General features: G+C 35.8%; 1 protein-coding gene across 1 annotated transcript; it reads right to left on the reverse strand.

Annotated features, from left to right (window-relative positions):
• Positions 1-985: 985 nt before the first annotated feature.
• On the reverse strand, positions 986-11,278 carry LOC145779659 (uncharacterized). Its single transcript, XM_082591298.1, has 8 exons — positions 11,001-11,278; positions 7,354-7,534; positions 5,376-5,700; positions 4,611-4,750; positions 3,858-3,990; positions 2,855-3,031; positions 2,579-2,684; positions 986-2,097 (listed from the first exon to the last, which is right to left on the reverse strand). Exons 1-8 carry the CDS (start codon positions 11,193-11,195, stop codon positions 1,918-1,920), a joined length of 1,437 nt encoding a protein of 478 aa, XP_082447424.1. The 5' UTR covers positions 11,196-11,278; the 3' UTR covers positions 986-1,917.
• Positions 11,279-11,499: the final 221 nt, after the last annotated feature.

Raw genomic sequence — 11,499 nt, forward strand, 5'->3', positions numbered from 1 at the left:
ATGATCAACTAGCCAGGAGGAAAAAAGAGATTACGAACCATGTCATAAAAATTGAACTTCTCACCACTTTCAAAAAATATAAAGCTTTTAGTTTTGATGATTCGCATCAGAATTTAATGAATTTGCTGAGATAGAATTTTTGACGTTTCCTCACACACGACTTACATTTAGTGAGAATTTTCTGGGATATTTACCTTGGTGAGTTGTCGCTAACGAGTGACTTCGGATTCATGCGCATCCAACGCCAAAATTGACTTCCAGCCTGCATTCCAAACTGCATAACTAGGTTGGTTTAGGTTGTAATTTGGACAGTATGGCAGCACAAGCGTCTGTATTTGCAGTTACTGGAATTTTAAATGAATATTTTTGATTCATGATCATTAACTGTTTTTTTTCGCACTGATATTCATTTCCAGTGTTACTCTCAGGGTTACCAGTTTTCCTACCAAATTGGAGAAACTTTAGGATTTTTACCTTGTTTGACAGGCAAATACGATTTGCAATCAATCCAACCAATCTAAAACAGCTGATGTATAATATGGATCCACACGTCTGTGCTAATTATGCCATGCTAAATTAGTTGTGGTGCCATTTCGAACAGCAAATAGCTTACAGTTGAAAGTGTGCTTAATGCTGAACACTGAACAGACATTTTGACCAAGAAAGGAAGAACATTTGCAAGCTTAGGCAATTGCATTGACAGGGAGGTCAAGGGGTTACTTTCGAACCCGGGATAATATATCGGACCAGAACCTTTTCAAAGGGACCAAAAACATGAAGAAACCAATTTGTATTCTAAGGATGCGGTGCTTTATTCTTATGTCTTGATCTGAGGCCCTATAGAATCTCATTGGTACCAGGCCTAAAATATCTACCCAACGGCCCTGAGTATGGGCGTATTCAAGCACAACTTTCATGCTTTTCTCCTCAATTTTCTTTGTAAACTTCTCAACTTGTGATTTACTGCTCTCGCTAACGATGAATAACTATTAGTTTGTAAATTTATTTAGTAAAATTATTTTTTAATCGTTCTTTTGCAATATATTGATTTGATACCCGAGATAAATCTTCAAAACACATTCAAAATTGTAAGCTTATGTAGATAGTGTAGGATTTTTTCAATTGTGTTTTTGTGATTTTTGTTACGGACAAACTCTTAGTGTTTGGTTTAGCAAGGAAGGAATGTGAAAAAGTTTGTGAAAAACTCACCACGAACAAATAAGGATGCACATGCAATACGTCGGCTGATTCTTCGAAATAAAAAGAACACTTCTTCACATTGCACTGCACGATATCGACAAATTAAAGTCAGGTGGCTAGATATAAAACAATATCATTTTAATGTTTATTAAGAAGATGTGTAAAAGACATCTCTTAAGCGTACAGTAGGTAACATGGTAAGAATGCAAACATTTACAGGGCAAAAGTAAAGACTGCGAGCATTTGTTTATATGTTTTGCCAAACATGGCACAAAATTGATTTATTGGGCAGCAGAGGGATCTTTTGACTAAATTTTGCTATCGTTGTACAAACCATCAATTACACTGCAGTATAGCTTACTGATAACATTATTCAACTGATGACTTTGGAAGTCTTTACGAATAATGACAAAAACTACAAAAAACATAAATTTGTTTGATATTTGATGAAAAATCAGTGATGGTTATTCTTCAGGCCAATAACCTTGGCCTGTGCGAATTGCTTTACGATTAAAAACGTTGATAGTTACTCTTAAGAAGTGAGCTTCAATATAGTCTGCACAATGTCAGTGTGGGGCAATGTTTTAGTGAAAATATTTGTATTGGCACTTTAACATATCAACGTTGCTTAAAAGTAAAAGCAAAAATCCAAAGCAAAATTTTACAGCCACAAGTGTGAAAGAAAGCACAAATTATTCCTAGTAGTCCAAAAAGCGATTAAACTTGACCATCAATTCTTGTTTCGTCTACAAAGTACTCAGGTCCAATCGCTGCTGGCTCATATGTGAAGAAAACGAGGCGTCGTGAATCTATCACGGGAATCACTATTTCCATGAAACCGTCATGATCTAAATCATCCACCGTTGAAGATCCTACCGGGCCTCGGGTTTTAAAAATCTGCAATATATGTCGACTGGTGTACAGCATTGTCAAAAATACTGTAACTTAACAAATTTAAATAAGTGACCTATGTAAGAATACATTTTACACAATGTTAAAACTCTGCTGACCAAAACGAAGAAAGTAAAGTTTCCTTACTACAGGTTTAGGGGTAAACACTAAACAGTCTTTCGAGACAAACTCTCTAGTTGTGTAATTTTGGTCAAATTTGAAACACTACGATTAGGAAAATACGTAAGAGACATATAATGTGAACTATTAACTCACATAAAAGAGGCCTAAGTAAAATGGGGCCAGTAGAAAAGCTTCTTTCTAGTAGAAAAATGTTAAATCTTGCACCTAGTTTGCATTTTGTGTCCAACGAACGGCATTTGAATAAAAAAAACTGTAACCATTATGCATTTAGGAATTTTTTAGCTATGCTTTTTCAATAACCCAACATCTACTTATTTATACTAAGGTAATATCAGGCACATACAGTGTGACTTGTGTAAGCCCAATCGTTTGTTTTCCTCGAGTTTGGGATGAGGACATACACTCTTCCGTCATCATCACCCGATACCAGGATGAATGGCTTCTTTTTGCTGAAAAATCAAACAGTTTCATTGGCAAATTTAAATTGCCTTCATTTGAAGGAATACGCGTATGAGTAATGTAGCTTTTGCAGTCCGAAGAGAAAGATTGCCACAACCAATCACACGCAAATGTTGAAAAGAGCAGCACAAAGTAAGATATTTTTGATTTCACAACGTACCTTGATATTCTTCCGTATCTTACATGAGGATGAAATATGTTAATTTTTCCGCCGGAGCCACGATCCGGGACAGGCAAGTCTACGGTTCCATCAATGAGAACATGACGACGCCACTGGCCAAGAATGAAGTCACAAGGAATTTCATAAACCAGCACTGAGCCTTGCTTCACACCATATCTGCAAAAACACAGACGTGAAAATACACTCACAAATAAGTTTCTGATGAAAAGCTTATTTGTGCCTGAATTGTTAATACTGTACATTTGAGCCTTTCCATAAACATCAAATCAAATCGTTAAATCGGGAAAGTCGATGATTAATTTTTATGCTTGTCCTTGTGTAAAGCAAATTACTGTGTATTATATTTTTGCAAACTGTTAACCAAATTTGCATCCTGTTAACTCAAGTAGCACACATAATAATACTTTTTAAGAAGAAATAAAAACCACTTTCAAATATAGACAAATAATTTGTCTATGGTTAAAAAAAATCACCTCTATCAAAATTGTACTTTCAAATATATACTACTACATCATTTGTATTGCTGCTACAGCAAGTTTTCTAACCAAAATACCTTTTTCATTTGAATCACCAAGCGTTTGTGCTGAGCTTTGCAAAGTGGGAGATTAAACTTAAAGAAAGCTGAAGCCTATTCAGTAAGCGTTGTAGGGAGAAACTACAGCACTGAAAAATATTATTTAAGAAGCGGTGTTTCAACTCATCTGAGGTATGAATTGACCATAGGATATTTCAAACAAAGTGAAAAATGCAGTAAAAATTAATATACTGCAACATGAGTTTCCTTATTTGAAGCAAAGATTTTATCCTAAGGCAATATCATATCAAGGCAATACATTTGGATGATCAGCTATTTATTTTATTACCAAACGTGCTTTGTGTGTGTGGAGAGGGCAAACGATATTTATAATTATTGACTGTGAAAACAAGGAGTGCAATCTTGTGAATACAATCAAAAATGTTGCGTTTGAGGAAAATGATTTACATCCAAGTTGATACAACGACGTCATCTCTCCCATCACCATTTACGTCAGCTATCTGCAAGTCGAAGAACCATCCATGGTTGTCAATAACCCTCTCATTGATGGCATCCACATTGGCCCAGTTCTCCATTGGATCTGCGAATATCAAGGACACAGGCTATAACTATATGTTTTATTTCATGAAACTTAGTAATCATACGACATGTGTTGAGTATATACATGCACAGTTGCACACAGCAGCGTAGGCAGGGGGTCTAAAGAGAGGTATTTTTAGACCCGGGTTAGGATAATTTTGTAGGCCTGTAACGTTTCCAAGAGGCCCGGGAACATGAAAAAACAACCTCGTATTGTTTGGATATCGTGCGTTTTTCTTGGACGTATCTTCGTTTGGGGCTCGAAGATCTCATAGGTACCGAGCCCAAATTATCCTATCAACGACTCGGCGTCTACTCATTGAAACGAAAACAACCAACCTATCAGTAGAGAATAGCTTCGACAAAAATTTCAGTAACCATAGGCCTACACAATTACACATACGCCAGTGTGAACGGTGGCAATCACCAGACGTTATAGGAAGAAATCAATTTAATCATTTTCCATCAAACATTTTGAAAACAAAACGGTTATTTGTGCCGCTTTAAATCATTCTAGACCTATACTAAATTGCTCATTGTGCTATTATGTTTTCACATTTTGTTTTTAGGACAAAATGTGACCACTTAGCCTACGTTGTTGCTTGCTTTCGCGCTGCTTACCGTCAGACCAAACGGCATACAATTTGTTGTCCCAGTAACCAGCTCCAATGATGACCAGTCTGCTTTCTCCAGATGGCAGTGGTATCGTCATAATGCGGAACGAAACGTCAGGACCTTGGGTTATAGGATGAGAAGTCCAACTGCAAAGGACGAACACAAATGAAAAGTTGGCGATCCAAGTCACACAAAAAATGACGTTCAAGCTATTAGAGCTATTATTATCAGACAACACATTATGCCAAGCAAAATGTCGATTGCTTTATTTTGAAGGTGCATGGCAAAGCGTGTGAGAAACAGCGCGTTGCAGCTTACAAATTTCTAAAATATGTTTTGCAACAAGCTTTGCAATTCTTCATTGATTCAACGTTTGTAGACTCTGCAAAACGCCTGCAAACATAATTAACAACCACTTGCAAAGGAGATTTGCCCCTGATGCGGCAATAAAGCCTTGAAAAAGCAAATAACAAAGTATTGCGGGTGTTGCAAGAACTACATTTACAGTATTTGCCTAAAAATAATTTTATTTTATGAAAGGCGACTAAAAACAAAACTAACTTCTTTACCCTAACAATTTAGTTTGAAATGAAACCAAGTGAAAACAACACTGCAACAAAACGAAACAAAATTTTAAAATTGTTTCAAAAGACTGATGAAGAATTTAACCATTTCCTTGTAAAACTTCAAGGACCGCCAATAAATGCAAGAGTGAACACCAATGCAGTTGTATGAAACAAGGTAAAAGAGGAAAGTTTAAAAAAAACTTACGCTTCGCGACTGTTCCAAGTAAATCGATATCCCGGATTTTGAAACCAAACCAACTCTGTATATAAAATTGCTCCCGGAGTGCCATGTGATCTTGAGGTCACAATGTCAGGCCAACCGTCTTTGTTCATGTCCACCCACTCAATTTGCGAATAATACCAATTGCTCTCACCTTCACTGCGGCTTACTACAATGGGGCTGCGAGGACTGTCCCCTGTACTGTTGGTGGAAACTGGGATGAGAGATATTTGACCGTCGACATTTTGTTCAGTGTAATATGTAGATGTCATCCACCAGTATACAGTTTCGCTGTCCGGTAATAAATCATCTGATAAAGAAAAGACTGTTTAACTTGATAGATAGTTTAAGTAAAAATTGTAAAACTTTTGAAAACACTGCTAAAATATCCAGTGACGAATATCAATACAAAAAACATATCGAATGACTTTTATATGCACAGATTTTAAATAATAAATAAAAAAAAAGCAGGTTATAACGTAACTTATGATGTAAAAGTATTTTTTTACTTAAATTTTCTGCAATATTAGGGAATGGTTATTAGTATTTTGCAACAATAAAAGTATTCTATTCAAACAAGGGCATAACATAAACCAATCAAATATATATAGATTTTTTTTTGTTTGAAACTTGGTTATTTTTCTTTTGTATGTTGTATATAATAGAATTCTTTTTAACATTTAACAAGCTGGCGATAGATTGATTCAACGTCTGAAGATGTTAAATCAACATAAAAATGACGGATTTTGCTGCCTGGGTTGTTTGAAATCGCTATGAAAATGTTTGCCTGCCTGTTTATTTGTCTGACTGCAGCCTCAACCAACAAAAGAGGGCGTGATTGACATTAGTTGAACCCAATTGACGTTAGCTTCCTATTGGTTAATCATGCGGGTAAAAAGGATTAATATTGCTACGTGATTGGCCCAAATAATATTTCCTGTAACTCAACTTGAACTTCGAAATAAAAAAATTGCGAAACTGAATTGAAACCAATACTTTTCGCTGATAGTTAATTGAATCGAAATTCGGCTTCAAGTAAATTTTTCTATGGTATAATTGTCAGGCATCGCAAACAGTCGAAAAGATAAAGTCTAAATACTGTACAAAGTTGGACAATTTTTGTTGCACTTTCGTCCAGAAAGCATTAGCAAAAAGAGTATTTTTTTCAAAGTTGCTGACAATTTTCAAGAAGAGAACAAGAAAATAAGATTATTTGTGATTATCCCAAAGTCCTGTAATTGGGTTGCACAATGCACAGGGCCAGGGTTTGTTTTAAGGTTTGGTTTGGGTGACCGCTAGGTAGTTTTAAGAGACAGCAAGTGTTTCATTTAAATACCAAAAAATAGCCATAACTACATACAATCAACGCAACATAAAATGAATTATTCGACAAGGCACAGCTTAAATGATTGTGACAGCGACCGAGCAGCCTGCCCAACACGGCCGCCAAACAAGTTTGCTGCACAATCAAACAAAGTGTGCTTGTTGGCTTCTGCTTGTTATGTTTCCACACGTAAAAACTGATCATTATGCGCCATAAATCAGAAATAAACATTGACGAGTATCGAAGGTGCACTTCTTTTGTGAATAACTCTTTGATTCAGCTGTTAGCTGTACCTCCACTTATTCTTTTTTCCTGACGTGAACTATTGATCGTAGGCTATATTCGTATTATCGACAAGACATAGCGAAAAACAACCATTACTTTTCTACTGTAGTTGCAAGTCCAAATTTTGGGAAACCGCTGGAGAAATTTGGGGAACGTTTCGGTCCCCAAAAACACCTTAAAAAAAACACTGCACAGGGCTATGAAACCGAACTCACAGCTAAAATCCGATTTCGCATCAATTAAATATTCATCTTTTTAACTTTCCAGTTTTGATTGTAAAACGTGTATCGCTGTATTAACAATAGTGTTGTCTTGAAAAAATAAAATAAATAAAATGATAAATCGGTTTCTTACTGTCCACTTTCCCCACAGCATTTGGCCAGCCCAAACCTCGGCCAACCACTTCAGTTTCTAAATTCTCAAAATTCTTAAGCCATTTGCCAACATTTCGTATCCTGGTGAGAGATATTTCGCTTCTTCTGGCCTCAAAAGCACTGACGGCAAGATCAACTTGTCCTCTGCTTCCCTCCAGTGACTAAAAATACAACCAATTAAAGAAAAATTGGTACAGCAAACAAGATAAGCTTCAAAAAATACTAAAGGATTAATGAAAAGTTTGAAAGCATTATAATGTTGATAGTTGCTACAGATGCGTCGAAAGTGAATGACATTTTTGTGCTGGTTTTGAAGCAACTGGGCAACTATTAAGCCTATGAAAAATAATTTCGTCATGCGAAACTGTGAGTGAACGAGAATAAAACACAACGTTTTGCAAATGCCAGCATTTGATGAATGCAAAATACCAGTTTTTCAAACGTAACTTAAACTCTTTAAAAAACATATTTTAAATCATTATCATAGATTCCGCCTTGCACATATTCTTCAACTAGTCTAGGCAGAGCAAAAATACTGGTAGGCAAATATTTTTAGAAGGGATTTCGAACTGAGGCTACTTAGTCATGCCTGGAGTAAGACAATTAGTAAAACAAAACAAAAAAATGCAAAAAAAAATATAAAACTTCGAGTAAAAAAAACGCGAAGTGTTGCAAACCAGCTATAGAGCGTAATCGCTTTCCGGTGCTGTTTGTAGCCTACTCCAGTGAGATATAAGACATCAATTCAAGTGAGACAACGTTATGTAGGCCTAACTCTCAAAAACTCCAGGAATACTTAGTATATCATTATTAGTATCTGTTGAGAGATTACCAAATGACAGCCAGTGTGCCGAATCAAGGCCACGACATCAGTTGATCAGGTCTTCCGGCAGTACACTTGAGTGACAAAGCTAATAAGGTACGAGACGTTGTGAAATCCATTTTTTTAATGATAACTGACCCATCATAATATGCAAGAAAGCTCAAAATAAATTCCCCTGTTTAGGTTTTAATCGAGCTTATCTCTTGGCCGGCAATTGCTAGCCGGCATCCCGTGATCCAAAGTTTGATCACCGAGCCATTTGAATCGGTAAGTTGTCAAAGATCTGTTGACTTTAAACAAATAAATGTAGAGGTTTCATTTGGACTTGCAATTATTGAATATAGAATGACTATGCGACCAGCGCTCGTTCTTTCAATTATTTTATCCGGCCAGTTTGGAAAAAAGTGTAGTGGTCCCTGGGATAGATCAACCCAAACAAATTAAACTTGCAATAAATTGAGTTTTGCTGTTAGCAGCAAGCAGCATGATGGTTGTTTACTTTACAAATGTGGATACAAACGACCTGTTTTAGCCTGATGCTGCGAGTTCGCTGTGGTAACAGCAAATTGCACTAGCTTTCGGAACACAGTTTCCTAGTCATGTGCTATGACGAGCACATGACTAGGGAACTATGTTCTAAAAGCTAGTGCAATTTGCTATTACCGCAGCGAACTCGCAGCATCAGGCTAAAATTAAACTTGTTTTTGAGTTGTAGTTTTCTCTTCGAAAGCGTTATCGTACGTTAAGCGAGGTTATCTAGTTTCAAGTTATGATGAACTAGGCTGGGCATTTGCCTGGACTTTGCTATTGATTTTAGCTGATACGCAAACGATATGCATTATTTCAGATCTAGCTAGCCAATTATGATGAAATATGAACAAGATGATGCAATTCGAGCAAGAAGCAAAACAACCTACAGAATTAAAAGTTTTTGCGGACAACCAAGCAAACTTGTTATGACAAAATTCTTGCTTTCATACATTTACTTGTGTGTTAACTGTTAAGCCAAACATTTCCGGTAACAAAGAATTTAAAAAGTCAAATTTTCCTGTTTACTTCAAAAACGAAAAATAACAACGAGATGACTAAACAGTAAAGATCTAAAGTTGCAAGTACTAGGCCTGTTCCGTGTTGGTAGCCTTTTGGCGACAGATTCGGTTTTCTACCACATCTATTATTGTATTGCATTTAAAACACCAATGTCGTTTTTAAAATTATCTACGGATACGCCCAAGTAGGCTATTGTGAATTCGGCAGCCTATATTATAAAAATAACTTTCAAATTGCCGCAAAAGAATTGTCTCAACACAAATTTTATTTTACCTTTCTCAATCGTTCAATTTTCCTCCTCAGATTAACTTCAGCAAATATTCAAAATTCATAACAACCAAACCTCCAAATCGCTTATCTTAGCCATTATAAAAGTCTGCAAAACTTTGTTACCCTAAGGTTAAGGCATTCACATCGGAAAATGTTTAAAAGTCTTATAGGAACATGGAGTAATTGTGACTCTGTAAACTTGGTGAGAACAATGGACGATCGATCGTTGTGGAGAAACATGGTAGCCGACGCCTTATTCAGGCCGAGCCGATGATGATCATTTAAGGATCGAAAAGAAACAGCATCAAAATCAGGTAGCCTATTATTACTCAGCTTGCATAGTTATCAGTGACAAAATAAACTAAGATTTTTGCATTACTTTTTAAAAGGATTCGTACACTAGTGGCTACTTTTTATATATCATGTGCCAAACCTTTTCACAAAATAGTTTGCGTACCAATAACAAAATTAAAAATGACATTTTTTCTGAATGACATTTAAAATGTGTTTGCAACTGCAATATTTTGACATTGATGTATTGTTTATTAAGAACGAAAGTGGGTAAATCATGGCATTAAACACCTGAACCTGTTTTTACTGACTTATTCAGCATACTTTGATACGGTATTATTTTATGATTTTTTTTTTCTAATTTCAAAGCAGGTGTACGTTACACTTCTTAATGAATATCAAGTAGTTTTACAACTGTTGACAAAAACTGAGTATTTAAAATGATTTGAGCATTGCTGGTACTGAAGGCCTAGTTGTTTTTACTGGTTAATTTTTATGTTTTTTATGCGTTTAATTTGTGTTTTTCACATGACGATGATTATGTGCCTGATGTGATACAGAAGTTAGCAATCATGGTCATTCAATCTTTTCTGTCATTTGACATCCGTATAAAATCGGTAGTTTTGATTGTTATGTTTGTGGCCCATTGGTTCAAGATGTTTAAATAAGTCAATCTTTCCCAAACTCTACTTCTTCTTTTTTGTATCAATGTCATACCCAATAGTGCTAATTTTTCCAAATCTCCATGTCTGTGAACATGACCTACAAATTCCATGTGGCGCCTTCTAACTGTTGTTATTAATCTTCTTTCTGTTTTTGCCAATGCCAGAACTTTGTCATTACTTTTCTTTTCAGTCCAAGAAATCTTAAACATTCTTCTGAGAAACCACATCTCAGCAGCCTCTAATCTCTTCTTTATTTCATTTCTCATCGTTCAGCATTCGCATCCGTGGGTTAAACTTGATTCAACATATGATTTTAAAACTTTAATTTGGGTTTTTATTGTTATGTGGTTCTTGAAGACTGTTTTCACATAGACTACTGAAAACGTTGCCGTTTAAATTAAATAAACCTTTTTTCTGCAATACAAGTGAAAGCTAATCTGAAGAAATATTATCATTTATTAATTTTCTTGGAATAACATTTTGAAAGATTGGTATGATTAAATAAAATCACTTATACTGTAGACATACCTGTACATATGTAGGTGTTTGATTCAATCGCATCTCTGCAAACATACGAGGACGAATTTGTTGATCTCTCATTTTCTGCCAGGATGCCATCCATGTCTTCTGAAGGCGATCAACAAATCCATCGAACATTATTCCTTGAGTTGATCTCAGGTTGATGAAGCAGGAAACGACCCAAAAACACAACGTCAGATTCATATTTGAACTGTTTTCGAACACTCAGTGGAAATTATCTTAATCTGTCACTGCAACAGCTGAAAACATTAACCAATTTTAAAAAGCATCATTATTTATGCGGCGTTATATTTGTAGTGACATTTTTGATTTAAAAAAAAGTCTTTTATTGCAGTGTGCAAACAGTGAGGAAGTTGTCCTTCACAAAATAGAGTTAAATCACTTCCTTTTGAGGTGAACGTCCTCAGTCAGCCGATGTTTGCCGAGATGACCAATAGTAACCCCGAAATGCAAATCTGGGCACTTGGAAAAGATTTCATTTCCGATG

This window comes from Aplidium turbinatum, chromosome 11 (genome assembly GCF_918807975.1).
Source record: "Aplidium turbinatum chromosome 11, kaAplTurb1.1, whole genome shotgun sequence".
Taxonomy (NCBI): Eukaryota; Metazoa; Chordata; class Ascidiacea; order Aplousobranchia; family Polyclinidae; genus Aplidium; species Aplidium turbinatum.